Consider the following 21,967-nt stretch of genomic DNA (forward strand, 5'->3'; position numbering starts at 1 on the left):
TCCTTGTGTTTGTGTTCTCTCGCGCCTTAAAGCATTATGAACGTTCACTAACTCGCCCAACAAAAAGTTCTCTTTATTTTTATGCCCGCGTGATTGACAAATACGCCAAGCCGTCTCTTTTTGTACTAAGTATAAGGTGGTGAAGTGCTTTGCGCGGTCGAAAATGTCACTCTCATTCTCTGTTGGAGCTTGCACATCTGGTCACTTGTGTTCGTTTGCCCACGTTTTGTAATTTCGTTGTACACTTGAAAACTGACTGCGATTTCTGGGCGTGTGCTTGTGTGGATGCCATGTAAATAGTGTTTGCCCAGCGGTGCTGATATTAGCGTTGTTTCGTGGAGCTACCAGAAGTCCTAAATCCTAAAAGAAATAGGCAATAGAAAGGCAGGGATGTTAACCAGGTCGCACCCGGTTTGCTACCCTAAACGGGGGAAGGGGGAAGAAAGTAATAAAGACAGGATGAAGGAAATAGAAGAGAACTAATACGCTCGCATTCATAACGGCTTTCACCGCGTCTACCCAGAAGGTAGAAGACTATGAAGTAGACTGCAATCCATCATGTCAGTGACGGCTCGCAAGGACTGGCTCCCAAATATACAGGACTCGCAGAGCACTTACAGCTGATGGGGTTGTCACTCCGCTGAGGAGTGTGCCCATTCTGCTTATCAATGACCTCGACACAGCGATGACGCGTAGGTCTTCGTCGCAAAGATCACCAGCGGTATATTGCGCCGGCTCAGAGATGAGTGCACAGTGGTGGTAATGACGGCCATGCGATATCCGCCGACGCTTTCATTACCTTTGCTTGTTTTCGACTATCCGCATGACACGTGTGTGCTGGTCCTGGTGGCAGTAGTGGTAGCTGTCGGCAAAAAGAAGTCCGGTGGTCCACTGGAGTACAACATCGCCGTGACGCTGCAGGTTCGGCAGCATTATTCCTAGACCTGCGTCGGCAACTGCAACGTCATTGTCGCTTTCTGATCAGCGGCTTCTTTGTGTATTGAGCCTCCCCTTATCATCTGCTTCAATATGCTCCATTCTTTCTAATGAACGGTGTGTCTCTCAATGAAGCTTCGTGCGATCCATGGCATTTGGGACCTATCAGGGCATTTAGTTGCTCGGAGGAATGCTGCATTGTGGGGCTCTTCAGATCGGGCGTAAATCACCGCGCTATTGCAAACTCCGCCCACATTATCCATTTTCTGACACTCTGGGCACTGCAGAGGTGCTGGTGTAAAGGGACAAACTACGTGTCGAAAGTGTACTACCTTCACGTGGGGAGACAAAGTGTCGACTCAGAAGATAATGATCACGCAACGCGATTAACCCAAACGTGATACTTGGACGATGTTGGAATGGTCACTCATTGCCTTGATCAGAATCGGAATGTCGGCAGATGGAATGGCGATGTCGACATCGTATATAACACAAACAACTATGTCCTTGTTCAGCGGAATGTGAGCTTGCACCTTGATACCATCGAAGTCTGTTATGCTGGTCAGAGAAAGCAGGGAGGCTTCGCGTATGACGTCAATAGCCAAGACATTCTTGCGGGAGTTAACTGGTGCATCCTTGATATCGTTTGGCACCAGAGACTCGTGTTTTCTCGAGATGATCAGCCGATTCAGGTTCCAGAAGTTGTCCGATGGCGAAGATGGCACAAATATGACTGCGTACTTTGTTGAAGGCATCTTCGGCTTCACAGTCGATGCAGTTGAAGGGGGTAAGCACCGAGATATCTTCGTTTTGCTTGACGACGAATATACATAAGCAGGTGTGAACTCATCGTCGGAATCATCACTGCTCGCCGAGTACAGTTCGGTGGACTTACTGTCGGCGTCGCTGAGTTCGCTCGTTTCCTCGAGGTGGCCGCATACGGCGGCGGCATGATGCCTGGAAGGTGCGCAGGCAAGTTTACTTCCAGTGTAGCCAAATAAAACAGCGATGGTTACGGAAGTAACATGAAAAATCAGCAAAAGCTGTCACACCCATTCAACAAAGCGCTGTCCGAAAAAGCACACTTCACCGCCGTTCCTGAAAACGTTGCCAAGAACTGTGAAAGCCGTAGCCGTTGCAGTGGCATAGGCGGAACTGTATTTCCGGGGGGCTGGGGGGCACCCCCTTAATCTTACATGGGATCAGGCAGGTAAGTGTGGTCGAGGGTCATTTTGTGGGCTGTATCCCATGGAAGAAAAAGATTCCGCGGGCGGGTGCACGGGCACGGTGTGCCCCCCCTCCCCCCCCCCCCCACCCCGGCTACGCCACTGAGTCGTTACGTCGCAGTGGTGATAACCTTCCTATTCCTCGCTAAAACACTTTCCACTTGTTCATATTTGCAATGAAGAGACAAGGACCTATTTAGCCATACCTGAATGCGTGTGCGACGCTGTTTGACTTCCATTCATTGACCCCTAACACTAAAATTAACGAGCACATATATGCTTGTAGCAAATATTTTATCTTGTAGCGCATTGCAAAAGTTCTGCACCGCATGGTGCACGGGAAGCGATAGGATGTTATGCGGTGACGGCCGTGGCCTTGACGAAGGCGAGAATTGACTAAGTTTACAAGTACCTCTAACATATCGCAATAAAATGTTACTAAATCAAAGGCATCCCAACCTTTAACCTCCTAGCTAATGATACCAATTTTAAAACAACGTGCATATTAGTTTGAAGTGAAAGACAGCGCGGAAAACGAGGATGAAGAGAGAACGAACGACAACAGTGTTGTGTTGTCGTTCGTTGTCTCTTCGGCCTCGTTTTACGCGCTCTTGTTGACCTCAAACTATGCAACACCGACTAGCCCGGCGTCGTACCCTCGTGCATATTAGGTGACTGCCAGCTGTCACTACAGCGTCTGAAAGTACATGCCACTGTACCTTGAGGGAATAATTTCTTTCCGCTCTTTCTAGTACGTGCCGCTGCGTTATTGCTCATGTCACTTGAACAATACGTAATGATCCCAAAAGGATGTATAGGCGACAGTTGCGTGCATTTGAAAATGTTTGATAACCTTTCGTCTAGATCATGAAATAAAAAAATAAGATAACACTGCTGCCTGGCGAAGCCTCTGCGAACAGGAGTAGAGCAGAAAGCGCGGTCAAAATTCCATATAAATATTTAGGATGCGCAGCATATTATAGTAGCTACAGGCACCAAATACGCAGATGCAAAAAAAAAAGGGGGGGCGGAGGGGACATAGGATGCAATTTAGCCGAAGAACGGTACTTTTCTCATTAGTGAAAGAGATTATAGGTTCAGGACACGCTGTCTTAATAGCGCGCATTCTTTATATAATCGAAATTTGTAGCGGAGCATATATAGTGCCCTGATCCGAAGACCGAAAAGCTGCAAATCCCGTTACGTACAAATCACTGCGTAATCTTTACAAAAGATTAGCTGTGGATGCGGGCAAAGTCATTTCTCAAATGCAGTGAAAGCTGCAGGAGCTTGTTACACAAATATACCGCAACGGCCAGTTTACGGGTTGAAAACTAGAAGTTCTTTTATAGTTGATATTCGCTTGCACTGCTGCACGAAGCGGGGAATGTCGAAACACCAGACGGAACTACAGCAGACATGCTGCTTCTAACAAAACGGGATTACCGCCTTGTCAAAAAAAGAAACATACCATTCTACGTGAACGCGCTTGGCAGGAGCGCAGTACACGATTCGATACGTGTATTAAAGTAGTACACCGCGCGAAGTAATGCGGCACGCTGCGGGATAATTGCCGAAGAGCGCGTCCGCAAGGATGAGCTGCTACGTGACAGTTTTTTCTCATGAGGCCACTTGCGAAATCGCTCCCCTTTCGACCAAGAATTTGTCCTCACCGCTTGTCTTAACTTTGACTTGCTGCTGCCTTTCGGCTGACCCTCGTATTTCCTTAAGCGGCCAGTTAGTATGTGTGGCATAGGATGACTTTACGCATTGCCCTCCGCTGGAAGAGGCAGGCGCAAGAAGGTGGACGGGCCGGACGAGGATAACGGCTTGGAATGGATACCAGAGACTGGATCTAAGAGGAGAAGAGGAAAATTGTGGGAGAGGGGGAAGTGACAGGTATAAGTAGGAACGACTCACTCGGTACTTCGTTGTCGAGTTCGTTCGGACACAAGGTCACCAGGTGAGTTGGCCGCTCACATGGGATTTTAGCAGCCGAAGCCTGGTGCCAGTGGAGCGCCCGACCAAGACGATCAGCCGAAGTGCGCCTGCTGTTCCCGGGGATGCGACAGTGGAATACTATTGTTGTTCTTCATTGTAATCTTGGCGTACGGTAGCGGTTGAGCTTTTTGGTCCTTGCTGACGCTGACCGGTTCACTTCGGTCCTCTGGTACTCTCATTTATCGAAAATCCTCATGGTACCTAGCAACACAAACTCACTCGTCGGCATGTCTAGGGCACTTACTATTTTTGCGTGTTAGTCGATATAATCTAAACACGTGTCTACGTGGTGATCCTCGCTGACCTTCACTTTCAAAGAGGTTCACTCATGTGGTCAGGGTAAGGATTACGGTGGACAAACGTACGCTGTAAATATTCGCCACGCGCTGAGAAGAAGCGGTTCTGTGATGCAAAGTCTGAATGCTAAATGAAGTATTTCGGTTGGCAAGAATTTGCTACTTCAGCAAAACAACGTGCTACTAGCTTATGTGCTATGCCACTTAGATCGTTTGATCAGCGTCACTTTATGCTTAGTCGTGACCATTACTTCACCTTGGCGATCGCTAAGTATGACGCAAAATGTCCTGTGAAAATTGTCAGCTATAATAGAGTCAAACGAGGGATAGACGGGGGGGGGGTTAGGCTGAAAGAAGTTCCATAAGAAATACTGAGGCTGAATCGTACTGCGAATGCTTAGATTCGACAGAAGTACAAACGATTGAAAATTACTGTAATTTATTTTGTTAACGTGTGCAATAAATTTATAAACTGAAATTATTGCGGATAATTACTTCCCAAGGAAACATCGGACATAGGTACAAATTATGCGTTGTTGTTCGGTTCTGGCGGTTGATTCTAACGTCCTCCTATAAATTTCCCGAAAGCTGCTGACTCAATTCGTCAGCTGGTCGAAGGCTGTGATCTTCGCCTTTGCTGGTGCCATCGTTGCAACTTCGAACCGGCCTAGCTCGCCAACTGCTACGGCAGTTGGTGAGCTACGCAGCGGCACAGGATATAAACTGAACAAACATCTGTAAATTTTCCCTCATAAGCACTTCCTCACTATAAAAATTGCAGGCGTCTAGGGTGTCTTCGTGTACTGCATTGATCCACCGCAACCTAGTTCCAATTCAAGTCAATCAAGTTTGATCATTGAGAAATGTCGCGGTACTTTTTTCGGTGGGAAAGCATATCTTCTCGTTCTTGAGCAAAGCATTTACAAGTGGGTGTGGTAAATTTCTGAAATGTGTCATGAAAACGAGGCTGTTTTCTTATCAGCAATGCGGTTTTGTTTTTCATGTGTCCAAGAACCAGCACCATGAAGGCTGTCGCTCTCCTCATCCTTGGTAAGTTTCATACGCGTAGAGTTTACCGTCGACGCTTTTGATGTCTAAAACAGATACGCCAGCTAAGATGGAGAGCGTTATTTAGGAACAGAATAATTGTGAGCACCATTCAGTCAGGATGAACTAGTGAATTGCATAGAACGCATTACAACAAGTGTAGACTGCCTCGTACTTCAGAATCTTATTACTGTGGCTGAAAGACTCGTTCCTTTGATCTTAAGTGAAGGAGAACGTAATCGGTGTTCAGGCAGTTGGTATGTACGCATCCAATACCTGCAATGTTCGTGTTAGCATTAACTTGGATTCGCTTATGCAATGTTTGAATGGCTTTATTTTAATGCTTAATTGTTTTAGGTAACTTTCGATGTACACTTCTGGCGGTCTCTAAATACTGGGGCTCCAAAGTACACTTCTGCAGCTACCCCTAAAGAAACTATAAAGAACACAGCTTAGACAGGCCGGCAACTCCACTTCAACATCCACGCGTTTTAACCTTCGTTAATGTTGTTGAACGGTTTGATCGTCTACGGCAGCATGTTGTCGCTTACGTATCCTAACCTAATGGGACTTCAGATCAGTAGAGGTTTATGTGCAGTACACAAAGCAATTTTCTCGACCGGAGAGAAATGGGAGGCGAAATCATTTCGTAATTTTCGCATTGAACTTCGCACCTAGACTTTTTTGTATTGCACCAAAGCAACACAGAGAATTAACTGTAACTCATCATCTTTGCAGCCGCTGTGGTCGTTGCTGTCCCACGGGTAAGTACTCTTCGCATTCTTATCACGCCCTTCATGTAGTGATCTTTAAGACGACAATCTTTGCAGAAAGAAAGACAGAAGATTCTGTTTGGGATAAGCTGTAGCTGTCGTACATAGCGCTTATATGAGACCCATTAATCGCGTCAGTCTTATTGTTCCGCAGTATTGCAAAACTCAAGTTCCAGAGAGCCCATGATGCGGCGGTGAGGCTAGGCCTCCCCGTCCCCACGTGGGAGCGGCCCGCGGCGTTGCTCTAAGAGTAGCGTTTCTCAGGACCCAATAAAGTTCTATGTCTGTCTGTCTGTCTTGACGATTTGTTCTCGACCTTTGATACACCACAGATCAGAAGCGACTGACAGAATGCTGGGACTAAGAAAACTTGCAAGAAACTGCCATTCGCAAGCACTTATAGTCACCTTGCAGGATCGTTAACTTAACTACAAGGCGCACAGTAATCTCTATGATGTTGACTGCGATTCGCTTTGTAAGCTTCGAAACCAAGATAATATAGGCATGATCATGATGAGTTCTTCAAAATACAGTCTGCGTGCTTAAGATGCAACATGCGACGCCAGCAGTGATTGCGGCAAGGAACAACTAAAGAAGCTCTATTGAAGGTGTAGAAGTATTTTTATATTTCGGTTGTGCGGGATCAAAGCAATTCAGGTCTATTGGTATGGGGGGTACGAATGTGAATAAATGTATGTATTCTGTGGTACAAAAGCTGCAAACTCTGTTGTGCTCTTTCTTCTTCACCGCAGTCTCGTCGCCAGGCTGTCAGCCTTCCCGACGGCGTCGAGCTTCTGCTCGGCCGCGCCGCGAACTCCAACTTCCAGTGCACCCGCGACGGCTACTACGCTGACGTCGAGACCAACTGCCAGGTGTTCCACGTGTGCCGCGGTGTGACCAAGGAAGACGGCAACGTCGAGTACGAGCACCACGCTTTCGCCTGCGGCAACCAGACCATCTTCAACCAGGCTTCCTTCACCTGCGCCTTCATCGATGAGGCCATCCCATGCAGCAACGCCAAGGACTTCTTCTACCTCAACGAGCGTCTCTTCCAGGACAAGGACACCCCCATCCTCGGAGACGAGGAGGCCCAGAAGGCCGCCGAATTCTACCCGGCCCGCGCCGCTGCTGCCGCCGCCAAGGCCTAAACAATGGCCCCAGGCTAAAGAGTGTGTGAGGACTGAATGTGAGAGCTTGTACAGTAATACGTATTAAATCGGGTAGCATAACTTCCTTGGTGCATTTTTTTAATTGGGAATCTGATCCACGATGAAGGTGATCCTCCATCCGTGCGCTCAGAAAACGAAAGCCTTAGATGCCTCATCATGCACGAGATTTGACCGTCGGTGACGTCAACACGAGCGATGCAAAAACAAAATCATCATCACGTGATAACTTCATCATATGGCGCATCATGACGTCCCAGATTGCCAAAATTTTTGTCGTCATCACGACTTCAATATGACGTACTCATGACGTCAAATAACGTGACGTCACATGACGTCTTCGCTTGGTCAAAGGTGGTCCGATCATGAAAGCAGTGCAACACCAGCTGAGGCGCAAAAAGCTGGCAATGCCTCCGATCCTGGAGGCAGTGCAAAGCGACGTCAAGTGCAATAAGCTTTCGGAGAGGGGGGCGGAAGGATCAATGCATCGACTGAAAAGAAAAGGAGATGGATTTCGCCTTCGAGTTGTCTTAGGGGAATGCATAAGTGTCCTAACTTTCCTCAGTGGGGTGGCAGCGCCCCCTTGCCCCTCCTCACCCCTGTGGATACGCCTATGTATGCGGCCCTGTGTGACTTATAAATATGGCGTTTGCTCGCGCAAGGGGAAACTGTGCCCTCTTACACGAGATATTTTTCTGGCGTATATTGTGGTTGTGGTGGTTTGCAGTCCCACAGGCACTCCTTTCACTTCTACTGAGGGTGTGAGGTAGAGATGTGCTTCGTCCTCGCTCGGACGACAGTGCCTACCGTGGACGTTGGCAATTCAAGCCACAGTCGCAAGAGGTTGCCGTGCTGTTCACGCTCGATGTACCACATGGTGCCCATGTTTTCATTAACGAAAACCATCGCTTACGGCGGTGTTGGCCGTGATCACGTACGTACGGCTTGCCGATGCTCAGGTAAATTGGGGCCGACAGGCTGGCCATGTCGCTTGCGTTCGTGTTGGCGGCCTTGGTCAGGACATCCCTTTGTACCTGCTCGTTCTTATGGCCAGTTATGTTATCGCATTCGGAATGACATAACACGTTGTCCGCAGCGTCAAGGCAACATGTGTTATAGCGGTCGACGTCCGCATTGCTGTAGTGTAGCCGTATGCCGTCAGGGCACTTAGCGGCGGCTTCTTCGCGTGTCACAAAGAGGCTTTCAATCAGTCTGAGGTCATACTCGGTCAGTATGAAGCCATCGCCCCGCCTCATATGAAATGAAGAGGACAGTGCGTCATTCTGGCGGACCACGTGGACGAGTAGATTGCAGTCGTCTTCCAGGGGTGTTCTGTCTTCAGCTCCCTCACTTGCCTTGCGTTTCAATGTGTGTGTTCCCCATTAGTGTTTTGATTGAGACTGTGCATCACCTGTGGCACATACCCGCATGACATGAACTGAGGTACACGTGACTGTGGGAAAGGATTTCATAACGTACGCGACAGGCGTTTTGCGTCATTCACGTCAAGACCAGTGAATCAAATTTGTCATTCACTGAACCCCTGCTATGCCAATTTTGGTATATTACAAGTTATGGAGACGACCAGGAGAGCGCCCAGACCTAGGTGGCTAGATAGATAGATACGCAGATAAAAACGGGCAAAAGTGCCAGAAGTTCGCTAGGAAATACTTCGCATTTAATGATGCGAAATGTAAGAGCGGCTTCGTTTATGTGCAGCCGCGGTCACGTCTGTGTAGAGCGCGCGAGCAGCCGGCTTTTGCTCTGCAGGGCCTTGAGGCAGTTTCGGGCTCTGACGTGGTCAGCCTGTCTACTAGGCCGCGCATGCTCCTGACACACCATGTCAGAACCCGAAACTCCCTCAAGGTGTCGCCCCGCAGAGCAAAAACCTAGAGTCACTGTATATGCTACCTTTAGATAGCAGAGTAGCGCATAGGTCCGGCTAGCAACCACAGCTGTGTGGTGAAGTAGCACTCCATTTTTGCAGGCGACATGCCTACCGCGTCGCCGATAAACATGTCTGGTGTGTCGAAGGCCGGCGATACATTGGCTGTCGATAACTAGTGTTAATTGAGTGAGCTGCAGCGGCGGCGTCGAGAAATACAAAAATTGGCCCGAGCGTCAGCTTCTCCGCAATGCATGGTTGCTAGCGGCATTGGAAAACAGATGCGCAACTCTGCTACCTAAAGGTAGCATATACAGTAATTCTACAAAAACCTAGGGTGCCTCGATGTGCGCGCGCCTCCGCTTCCAGGGTGAAGACACCTTTTGAAAGACTCCGCGCCGCCTGGCGGCCATATTGGTTTAAAAGTGTCGGGCGGCGCGCAGAGTCTGGCGCGGGGATGGTTCTGTAAACACGTTGTTCTTGATGTATTGAGATCAGTTCTTTGGCCGCTATAACAGGCTGCTGTGTGCCACTCTGCACTAGTTCACACGCGAAAGGCCAACGGATGTTTCGCTTCCCTCGAAACACCGAGCAAAGAAAAAAATGGGAAGCACAAGTGAAACGCGACCGCTGGCATCCGACCGACAGCACCAAGATATGCGAGGCTGTTGACTTGTCCAGCATGTGGCCGTGCATTTATTATCGCTGGCACTGAGCATGCTGTTAAATAAATCCTTGCTTGTCTATCTAGAGCTGCATCGCATAATCATCGCGTGAAGCTGCTTTTACAAAGAGGGTGTTAAGCTTTGCGTTAAGCCGTGCGGAGTGAATAGATGCTTCGGCTACCTTGCCGATAAGCTTAGATAAGCTTGGTCAAGACAAGTTAATCCTAGCTCATGCTAAATAAGCATAGTCAAAACAATCAGTAGTAACTGACACAAGTCAATACTGATTGATACTCATTGATATCAATTAAGCCGACGGATTAAACCAGGGTAAGCCTAGAAAAAGCCTAGTTAAGCCGATATATCGCAGCCCAATTGATTTTGGACAAGCCAACTTAACGTTAATCGATACCAATCTACACTGATAGATACCTATCAAGTGGGATTAGGCAAGATTTGTGAATATTTTGTCGGATCACGCTAATTCGGTCCAAAATGAGATGGCATAGCCATGAAGTAGATTATACCCGACTAGGCTATGTTCTTTCAGATTAAGCATGACTAAATAAATCCAGGTTAAGCTAATCCTGAATAAGTCAATGTTGAGTGAATTGAGAATGACTAACCGTTTGGGTGACTGCGTATGGTCACATTAAGCCGATCCGATAAATTCAATTAGGCTGAATTCATCATCATCATCATCCGCCTGTCTACGCCCACTGCAGGGCAAAGGCCTCTCCCATGTTCCGCCAATCAACCCGGTCCTGTGCTTTCTGCTGCCACGTTATACCTACAAACTTCTTAATCTCATCTAGCCACCTAATTTTCTGTCTCCCCCGCACGCGTTTGCCATCTCTTGGAATCCAGTCAGTTACCCTTAATGACCACCGGTTATCCTGCCGGCGTGCTACGCGCCCGGCCCATATCCATTTCTTCTTCTTGATTTCAACTATGATATCATTACCCCCGTTTGTTCTCTGACCCACTCTGTTCTCTTCCTGTCTCTTAAGGTTACACCTATCATTTTCCTTTCCATCGCTCGCTGCGTCGTCCTCAATTTAAGTTGAACTCTCTTTGTAAGTCTCCAGGTTTCTGCTCCGTAGGTAAGTACCGGTAAGATGCAGCTGTTATATACCTTCCTCTTGAGGGATAGTGGTAGACTACCATTCATGATTTGATAATGCTTGCCGAATGAGCCCCATCCCATCCTTATTCTTCTAGTTATTTCACTCTCATGGTTCGGCTCCGTGGTTACTACCTGTCCTAAGTAGACGTACTCCTTTACAACTTACAATGTCTCGCCACCTATCGCAAAGCGCTGTTCTCTGCCAAGATTGTTCCGCATTACTTTAGTTTTATGCATAATAATTTTCAGACCTACTCTTCTACTTTCCGCATCCAGTTCAGTAATCATGAGCTGTAATTCATCTCCCGTGTTACTCATCAATGCATTGTCATCAGCGAATCGCAGGTTACTGAGATACTCTCCATTAACTCTTATCCCTAATTCTTCCCAATCTAGGGCCCTGAAAACCTCCTGTAAACATGCGGTGAATAGCATTGGAGAGATCGTGTCTCCCTGCCGTACGCCCTTCTTTATTGGGATTCTGTCGCTTTCTTTATGGAGGACTATAGTGGCTGTGGATCCGCTGTAGATTTCTTCCGTTATATTTATATAGGCTTCGTCGATTCCGCAGTGCCTGCATAACTGCTGGCACTGCGGAAGTTGGATTAAGGTAGTCTGAATCTTGAACCATTCAATTTTGAGCCGGTTGAGATTGCCTAGCCAGTTGGGTAACAGATTATGGCCGCACTAGGACAATGTGGACTAAGCCGGATTAAGCTAATCCACATTAAACTAATCATGAGCTTGTGAATTTGGAGTGAGTTGAGATTCTAGCGTTTTGGATGCGGGAGCATGGCCACGTTAAGCCCATCCGCATTAAGACACATTAAGGTAATCTTGAGAAAGTCTCTTATCAGTAAGTTGAAACAACCTACCCATTTGGATGACTGAGTATGGCCACAATAAGGCAATAGAAATTAAGCCGGATTAATCTAGCCGGGATTATGCTGGATTAAGCTAACCTGGACTAATGTAATCCCGAACCAGCCATTTTGAGTAAATTCAGTTTCTCTAGTAAGTTGGATGATAGAGTATGACCACAAAACAGTGTGGATAAAGCCGGATTAAGCTAATCCGCATTAATCTAATCACAAGCAAGTGAATTTGGAGCGAGATTGTGTTGATTGTTAGAGCTCCATGACAGGGTCCTGTTAGAGCTCTAACAGAGCTCCATGACCGGGTCATGTATATCATGACGTACATGACAGGGTTTTCATGTTATGAGCAGTCATTTATATTCATCTTACACTGTTATCGTGCCCTGTCAATTTTGGTATACTGAAACCTAATAAAAGAGCCTTTAGAGCTGTATACTCCTCTTGAGGCGGTCGCTATTCGAGCCATACTGCCTAACTTCTTAATTACTATATGTTCCATACACATCTCACCTGACTATAGACTCTCAAAAACAGAGCTCGAAGACCTACTAGACCAGCTGCCAGAACCTTTTATATTGGTTGGAGATCTAAATGCTCACAATCAGCTTTGAGGCGATCCGCGCTGTGATGCGAGGGGGCGCATAATAGAACAGTACTTGTTATCGTCGGGTGCATGTTTGCTTAACAAGGAACAACCTACATTTTATAGCACGGCACATAAGATATACTCATCAATCAACCTCTCGATCTTCCGTTCTTCGCTCATGCCGTATCTACAGTGGAAGGCGATCAACAAATCCTATACCAGTGATAACTTCCCAGTGGCCTTGCAAGCTACTGGTAAGCAGGGAGTCCCTACATTTCCTAAACAATGGAAGCTGCCTAAAGCGAACTGGGAACTATTCTATGCACTATCATCGCTACTATATAACACTATAGAACACCTTGATGTTGAGGGTATGGCAACGTTCATCACAAAATACATCATATCTGCCGCTAATGAATCAATACCCAAATGTTCGGGCAGAAGGGCCAATGCTAAGCCATTGTGGAATGAGGAATGTGAAAAGGCGAATAAGATCAGCACAAAGCATGGGGCATGCTGTATCGCTATCCTACAGCTGAAAACTTAATAGAACTCAAGCGTTGTAAAGCAAATGGAAGGCGCATCTGACGTATAGCAAAGAGGGAGAGTTGGATGAAATACCTCTCCTCAATTAATTCCTACGCAGACACGAGAAGAGCATATCACAGGTCTAGGATACCCCAGGCGCAACCCCCTAGCCCTCTTCCATTAGTAAGCGGTCTTGGAACCACACTTTAAGGCCAAGCTGACCGGCTAGGAGAGCACTTCCAGCATATATCGAGCCCGGAGCACTACTCAAGGGCATTTTTGAGCCATAAGAAAACGGTGGAGTCTTGCCATTTCCGCCCACAGAAACCCACTGAGGGAGGGTACAACAGCCCCATCACTATGCACGAGCTTAATGTTGCACTAAAGAGCTCTGGAAACTCAGCACCGGGGGCAGATCAAATCACATACGAGATGATTAGGCGATTACCCAGAGAAACACTAGAATGGTTACTTGGCCTATACACCTATTCCACCGGACATACGTCACGAAAATGGGGTGGCGCTGCCGTCGGGCGTTTAGTTTCGCGCGGTAGGCAAAAGACGCTGAGCCTACCGTAGTTGCTGCTGGGTTTTCGATAGTGTGTGTTAAATTCGACGTCCTGCAACGGCATAAAAAGCGGTATGCCGACGAGCTGCGTCGCGGTTGGATGTGCTGAAAGGCACAAGAAAGGCGGCATAAGTTTTCATCGCTTTCCACTTGACGAGGACCGTTGCAAGAAATGGGCAGCTGCCGTGAATCGGGAGAAGTGGTCTCCGACGCCTGCTCATCGGTTGTGTTCCAAACATTTCGTTACAGGTAAGCTCTCATGTTATTTAGTGGTTGGCGTGGCCTGCTTTGTGTAACAGAAATTTTTAACCTATTCTTAAGCCCGTCATTGTTACGCCTCACTCCATTATTCTTCGCAGAAACCTTTTTGCAGAGCGACCACGTTCACCCCAGAGGACGTGTGTGGAGAGTTTAACACACGGTCGTGTTCGCATATTCATCGCATTTGCCTCGGTGTATTGGACTGCGAAAGTCTTGGGAAGGATTTAAATGTGCTCGTGTGAACTAATGATGTGGCAGGTCCATTCACGCAGCCTCGAAGGCTGTGCTTTTCCAATTGCATGCGCTTGCGATGACATACCAACACAAGTGCCGTCGTCATGGCTGTTCTTACTGCAACGTCAAGATTTGTAGGCGTGGCACATTCCGTGGGATGTATGGAGATGCGTGGACGTGCAGCTTGTCCATGCATAGAAAAGCTGCACGCGCGTAATCTGTCGCGTCTGTTTTCTGGGCTGCACGCCTTTGCGGTCGCTGCACACGTGCGTATGGGAAGAGCTTGCAGCCATGTAAAAATTTTTTCCACGGCACGTAGTAATTGTTTAATTTACATAGAGAAAATTGTCGTCAAGGTCGCTACCCTCGTTTACTTGAATAACCAACACGGCGCATTGGTTTGTGCGTGGCGAATTGCCATAACGAATGGTATCCCGTGTACAACTCAGTATTTTACTATGCCCATTTGCACGCTGAACTGAAGAGCGCTTTGCTGGACTAATTATTGCTATTTGTGTTATAGTAAAACGTTCCTGTTGGTCGGGAGAGCATACACAGAGCACGCGATGGCTCGCAGGCGAAGTTTGCTAGAAGCATAAGAAGTGTGGGTGAGGCAGGCGGCCAGTATTTAGAAAGAATGCTCCTACTTTACTTTTATGTACGTTTTTGAGGATAAAAATATTCGTGTCATTTTATACATGTTGTAGTATGCGAACCTTCCTTATTTTCTGCATATATTCGCTGAATGCTTGAAAATTTCAGTGCATGTTAGCATATGTCCTGTGTTTTTAGCCATCCCTATTTCTCGTATTCGATCTTCCTGTCCTCTACCCGTCTATCGAATGAGTGGAAATGTGCTATGCCTTTCTAGCTGGCAACTGTCAGCTGGATCTCTCTTTCCACCATAACATTGTGTTCTTGCTTATAAATATCCAACAATAGTAATAGGTCACATCTTTGTTAGCATTCCATGCAATCATATCTTGCTCGGTGTTGCAGTGGCAAGGCTAACAGACACAATGTAGATTCACGCAGTCTAACCAGGTTACTTTTGTTCGGTTGATATACATTAACACATTCAGTAACGTTCATAACATGTGGTAGTTGCAGTCATAAGCAGCATGTCAAGTGCAACTGTATTAAGCTTCACTTTGTAAGGATGTGGGATCCTTAATTTGTGCATGCAGGCAGACCGTCGGATAGCCCGCATCATCCCGATTATGTGCCGAGCTTGTTTGCACACAAAAAAATACAAAAACGCAGCGGTGTTTAGGCGTCTCCAGCGTGCAGCGTCAAGATCTCTTGCTAGAGAGGTTCATGGAGAGTTAGAACCAGTGGGCACTCGTGAGTCATTTACAAGCTTGGTTATCTTGAAACTAACTTTTTTTGGCAACGAGTACTAAGTTATGGGCATGTAGTAGGCACGTACCAGTGCTGGGCAGTATCGAAGATACATGTATCTTCGATACTATCTTAGATACTCTTTGGGTATCTGGTATCTGTATCGCGATACGTCTTGCAAAACGAGTATCTGTATCTGTATTTCCGATAAATTCAATAATGTATCGTGTATCTTAAGATACAAGATACTGCTATAGAAACACCACAGTGCGAAAGAATAAACGTCGGCCGAAATTCCGGTTCTCAAGCTGATATTGCTGCCACTGAGCCACCTTAATAAAACTGTCGACAGTAACATCCTTGTATATTTCCGCCAGAGCGCTCCAGCGAGCACAGGCGATTATCTTTAAGCGTCCCTATTGGTGGAGCAGAGTCATGTGATGGCGCTCAAGCCATCGCGACAAAAACAAGCGTGCGAACGTCTCCGCGCAGCCTACCTTATTTTTCTAGATGTTTTCTTCCTTTTTAGTTGTGTTGATGTCATGACACTTGTTAACAGACCCTGCACTCTGCTGCGCACTCCAATGCGTGCAGCATCTTTTGCACAAATTCTGATGCCTCTATTGGCCGCGAGGCCTAGCGCGAGCGGACGAAACCCCGCGGTGTGGACGGCTCCTTGCGTCGTCTGCTCACCACACCGTGTTCTCATGTGTGCGTACGTCATGCTCGTCCTCAGGTGACAGCTTATTCCGTTGTGCTAGCACAGCAACAAATGTTTATACTTACGCCTACACGATATACACAAGCATTTCCCCTTCCGAGACTTGTATGTGAGTGCATGCATACACGTGTCGGTATGGCGCTAGGTCGAACCATCGTACCATCCTTTCGACAAAATAATTCCGATGAGGTTGCCACATTATCGTTCAAGCACATCACATAGTGCATTTGCCGTCGTCCTAAACGAAAGAGGTACAAAATGTCGAGGTGTGAATGTAGAGTTTTAGCGACACCGCCTCTTAAAGTGTTGGCGATTTTGAAATCATTATGAAACCGCAAAGCATGAACTAGCATCTACAAAGGCCGGTTACCGGTAAAAGAGACCTAAAACCAGGCAATTCTATAGTGGTACACGCGTATTCATGCAAACAGAAAAGCAGAGTGCGCAAAGTTCTACTTTATCTAATTACGCAGAAATACGGGCTCTCTGTTTTGTAGCCGCCAAAGCAAGAAGTAAATGCCTAATGGGCTCAGTCGCGCAACGCTCTTTATATTGTGGTATTGGCTGAACACAAGTTGAACACGTCCAAATAGAGCAAGAAAAAACATCGACCACAGTGCAAAACATTACTGTGACCAAAGGCTAGTACCCCATTGATTGGCAGATTGCGCCTCTCTGACACGTGATAGGGACGTTAGGCCCTATCACGTGTCAGAGAGGCGTCAGAGAGAAGCACCATTAGGCTGTAGTCAACGCACTTTATTCGCCGACAATCGACTCAAACCGCCTACGGCGAAGCGCCGCTGCGTGCATTTGTATACGCGCCGCCGACCGCCTATCCACGCTAACACGGCGACGGCGCTGCCACTTATAGCCCGATCTCGTGGCGAATACTGTCACTATCGAAGTTTGTCCTGCGTGATGCTTCGTTGCAATGTCTCAAGAATGCAAGAATGGGGCTGCTTTGCGTGTCGCGCCTTTCACACATTAGCGATTTGAAAGATCTTGTGGATGCAAGCTTGACTTACATAGTACGATCAGATGGACTTACATGCAAAAGAGATTCTAACAACCATCCCATTATTAGTGCTGACGTTAGATGCAATAGAACAAGCATTTACGTAACAGGAAACATTTTGACGTACTGTATCTTTGTTCTTCCTGCTAAATTATTCGAATTTGATTGTTATCACAAGTGCTTTCTTTCCTGTCTTCCGTTTGCATCCCATACATTACCTAGTCCTCTGCATAGTTTTTCGCCCGTCTGTTTATTGCAATATGTCTTTTGTAGCCTGCTACTAAAATACGTTCTCTGCTTTATTCTTATTTTTTACCTGTCTGCGAACGTGTTTTATTTCATATTTCGCGGGCTTTCTCTAAAAGCCCGAAAATATTCACCATGCAGCATGTACGCTGCCAAAAAAATTGGGTCGGTCTTTTTTAAATTCGCTCTACGATGTGTCGAAGCGCAGTTGGCCCTAAAGTGAATATTAAAAATGTCGCAATATCGCATAATTGACCTTATTTAATTAACCAGTTAAGCTTAGTACAAAACATACCATAACGAGTGCCACATGACGGCAAACCAAATAGATTTGGTTTCATTCAGCGGCGGTTAACCACTTGTTTTTTTAATAGTGGGTTCTACTTACGCGAAACACCCTGTATACTTATTCACTTTGATTGTTTAATATGGAACGACCTTGCTATTTGACTTAAATATATTCGTTTTTCTTTTTTTAGGTCACCTTAAAGTATTCTTATTGTTACAAATCCGCAGGTAAACAGAGCTAGAAGTGGCAATAGTGTGAATAGCAGTGATAACCTGCGGCGTTTTGTGCCGCTAGAATACGTCTGAGACGTTTCCTGGCGGCTCAGGTTCTCTCAGAGAACAAATGGTAAAAGATTGCACGTTAGTGAATATGTTGCCAACGAACGCTTTACGCCAGCAGGTAAGTAAAATATGAAAAATCACTGCAGTTTTATGTCCTCAAATAACTGTGAGCGCGGACTATGTAGTTCATCGTCTGTACACGACGCGCCACAAACAATGCCGTTGCTGCTGTACACCTGTCGGTGGATGCGGTATTACGAAAACATTACGCTTGCGGACAAGGTAAGACTGCACAGCGGTATTTGCGCCATCGTGTGGAGGCACTTGCAAGTAGATGGTAACCAGCTAGCTGGTCGCCAAGTAGGCCAGCTGGCAGCGACACCAATAAACTACACAAGTGTCAAGCAAAAACAACTAACAGCGCAGCAGTTAAAGAGCTGTCATATTAAGCAGCCAAACAAATCCCAATAAGTCGTTTAGAAATGAAACTAATACGCCTTGAGCAATAAGATTTGTATCTTGTGATACAAACAGGTATTTTGTTAAAATTAAACAAAGCTCGTCGCAGTTCAGAAATTTTCAAGTAAACACATTTCTGTATAGGCCTTTGCTGCTTCATTATATAGATCTATAACAGCAAACTTGCAAATGTATCGAAGTATCTTAAGATACAATTGGGAGGTATCGTATCGGATACAATTATTCCGCGAGTATCTTGTATCTGTATCTCAAATACTTCTCGCCCGAGTATCTTGTATCGTATGTCGATACAATTTCAAAGTATCTTTGCCCAGCCCTTGCACGTACTAATTTGACCGTTCTTGCCAACACCATTTTCAGAAGTACCTGACCCAGACTGCAGTTATGGTCATGACAGTTCAACAATAAGTGATGTCTGTTCTGGTAAGAAGCTTGATGTTTGGCCAAGGTTATTGCTGCTGGTCATAGTGGCACGTCAAATATTTTTCCATGTTCCCTTCTGACTCCCTGACAGAGCCATTGCAGCTTCCCGATACTGATCCAGAAACTCAACAAGGTAAAACAGAGTCATTAATTATACATTTTGTTAGGCATGAACTTTTTTGCAGTATCGCAACAAACCGAGGCAATGGAGCTGGACACAGACGTAGCTGCATTTGATAACGAGTGGCCAGCCATAGCAGTGCCTTGCTACATTTGCAGTAAGTAGACGTAGTTACATGTTGTGTGCTACGCATATTTGTTTCTAAAGTGATAACTCTGCTCCTTGCATGCTTGTTTTAGAGCCAAAGTATCAAGACCTCGAAAGGAAAGTGGGAAATCTGGAGATCAGAAATGAAAGTTTGGTGCGGGACAACAACGTCTTGAGACGGAATCTGCACGATTGTGAAACAAGAGTTCAAGCAGCGGAAAAGAATGCCAACAAAGGACCCTTTTCAGCAGAGTGCATTACAGAGCAGTGCGTTAGCATTTATACGGGGCTGAAAACTGTTGCACTTTTTTCATTTTTATTTCACTGTTTGACAAGTGAAACTTGTATGTCCCCAGTAAGTGTACTGTAGCTGATGTTGTGCTGATTGTACTAATGAAACTGAGGCTCTCGCTGTTGAACACAGACCTGAGTCACAGGTTCGGTTTGTCAGAAGCTGTAGTAGGCAGAAAAATGTCTCGGAACATTCCAAAGATTGCGTCTGAGTGTAGGCGTTTTATTATTTGGCTCACGAGAAGATGCAAGCAGAACGATGCCAATGCCAGTAAAGAAAAAGTACCCGAGATGCATTGCCATCATTGACTGCACAGAAGTACGAATTGAAAGACCATTTGGCTTTTCATCAAGGTCACAGACCCACTCAAATTACAAAAGCACAAACACAATGAAATTCTTAGTCGGCATCACACCATGTGGAGCAATTAGTTTTGCTTCTGAATGCTGGGGCGGGCGAGTATCAGACAAAGAAATTATCTTAAAATCCGATTTTCTTGAAAAGCTTCAAGCCGGTAACATAGTTTTGGCTGATAGAAGATTTCTAATCAAAGAAGAAGTGGCTCGTAGGGGAGCAGAACTTGTTGTGCCAGCAATGACTAGAGGGAAGAAGCGAATCTCCGCAAAAGAGGTGCAAGACGCACGCCACATATCGAAAGTACGCATTCATGTGGAGCGTGCTATTGGTAGCATGAAGACATTTCACAGCCTCCGGAATCGAATCCCCATCAATTTGCTGCGTTACGCCACAGACACTACAGTGATTTGTGCTGCACTCACTAACATGAAGCCCAGATTAACTTGAACATTGGGGCCTTTTGTTAGCCGATCATCTGGTCTCTCACCCCGTCCCTTTTCTTTTTTGGCATGACGCAGAGCATGTATTTTTTTCTCGGCGTAGCTACATTTGTTTTGAATTTGCTGGCAATATTGTGCAACATGCTGTTGTTACTTTTGCATTAATTTTATTGTTTACATGTCATTGCTATTTGATTCTGTCATCCTTCTTGGCCTATTTTATGTACACTACAGGATGAAGGACTGTGCCCAACGACCAAAAACTTGCTCTAGTTTGCATGAGCTGATTCTGTATTATCCCTGTGAACTCCTTGTATTCATTGTACCATCTGACTTGTTTGTCCTCAGCTTCTTCCTCCTTCTCATCGTACCAAGTCCGTTGCTCTAACTTACCACCAGTTGGCAGTCCTATGCACTTTACCAGCCTTTCGCTTAATGCAACTAATACATTGGCTATCGGTATTTACTCTCCTACCCCTCACTTTCCGCTCCATCGTGTGCTGCGTCATCCTTAACTTTTTCTCGAGTTTATTATTTTGCAAGTTTCAACTCCATTGTTAAATCTGCCCATATGCAATGATTGTGTACTTTTCTTTTTAGGGACAACGCCAGTTTACCCGTCAGATTTTGGTTTCTGTCAATAGTTTTTGCTATTTGTCACTATCACTGCTGAAGACCACTGCTCTCTGTTAATAGTCACTCCTGTTTCTTCCCAGTCCAGTCATTTTAAATACATCTTTTAGGCATTCAGTAAACAGCACTAGAGAGATAGCATCTTCTTGTGATTTTATTGCTCATCTCAGTGTTTGTTTCTGATTGTGTAAAGCCAGAACTCATTCTCTTAATTTTTTTATCTTTGTGTTATGTCTCTCAATCTCCTGTGCTACTTTGGGCATTGAGGGTAGGTAATAAAGTAAATTCATAGCCACTCTTTGGTTGTTTCCAAGTTCATGACTGAAATTATCCTTCATAACATGCCTCAGTCTAATGTCATTCTACCACACTTGTGTTCTGTGCCATTTCTTGGATGGATTAGTGCAAGTAGACTATTTTCGCAACGTTGCATGATGAATTGAACAAAATTCCCTAAAAACATGGTCAACAAGCAGTGCACATGTCATGTTAAATTGAAAAGGAGAACAAAGTTTACTAGCATATTTGCAGAAGCCCTACGCCATAACACGCTCTTTTGCCAATGAACATTTTGACACTTAAAGGGCTCCTCACCAGGGAACATAACAAACTTAAGTTAGATGCTGGAAGTTGTATGCCCAGTGAAGAGCATTATGCCGCAAGAATTTTTAATATCTGTGCATTCTGAGCTGAGAAAACGAATATATTGAAGCGGCGCGAAACCATGATACGAGGAGGCGAGTTTTCAACCTTTGCCACTCTCTCCGCGTAGCCTTCGCAAGCCAAATCCCTTCCCTGCCCCCTTCGGCACGTGAACCGGAGGATCGCATGACGCATGTGCATGAACAACTTATGCACACGCAAGCTCACGAGTTCATGACGCGAGACGCGAGCGGTCTTGTCAGCGTGCTCTCTGCAAGCTACGCCAATCACTGTGAAAGCTGCGACATTTGTGCAGGCACAAGACTAGCGGTATCATCAGCGAGAGTCGCATGAACATTT

The 21,967-nt window shown here is 46.0% G+C and overlaps 1 protein-coding gene across 3 annotated transcripts in view; it reads left to right on the forward strand.

Moving 5' to 3' along the window:
- Positions 1-5,458: 5,458 nt before the first annotated feature.
- LOC119381389 (U-scoloptoxin(01)-Cw1a) overlaps positions 5,459-21,967 on the forward strand; it is a 47,443-nt gene continuing 30,934 nt past the window's right edge. Inside the window, exons 1-3 of one of the 3 annotated variants that reach the window (XM_037649229.2) lie at positions 5,459-5,509; positions 6,245-6,270; positions 7,032-7,499. In XM_037649229.2, coding sequence (XP_037505157.2) covers positions 5,461-5,509; positions 6,245-6,270; positions 7,032-7,427 — 471 coding nt within the window. In that variant the 5' untranslated portion in view covers positions 5,459-5,460 and the 3' untranslated portion in view covers positions 7,428-7,499. The remainder of the gene's footprint in view (positions 5,510-6,244; positions 6,271-7,031; positions 7,500-21,967) is intronic. The other 2 variants (XM_049412689.1, XM_049412691.1) reach the window with 2 other exon arrangements.

The sequence above is a fragment of the Rhipicephalus sanguineus genome, chromosome 2, assembly GCF_013339695.2.
Source record: "Rhipicephalus sanguineus isolate Rsan-2018 chromosome 2, BIME_Rsan_1.4, whole genome shotgun sequence".
In the NCBI taxonomy this organism is placed as follows: domain Eukaryota; kingdom Metazoa; phylum Arthropoda; class Arachnida; order Ixodida; family Ixodidae; genus Rhipicephalus; species Rhipicephalus sanguineus.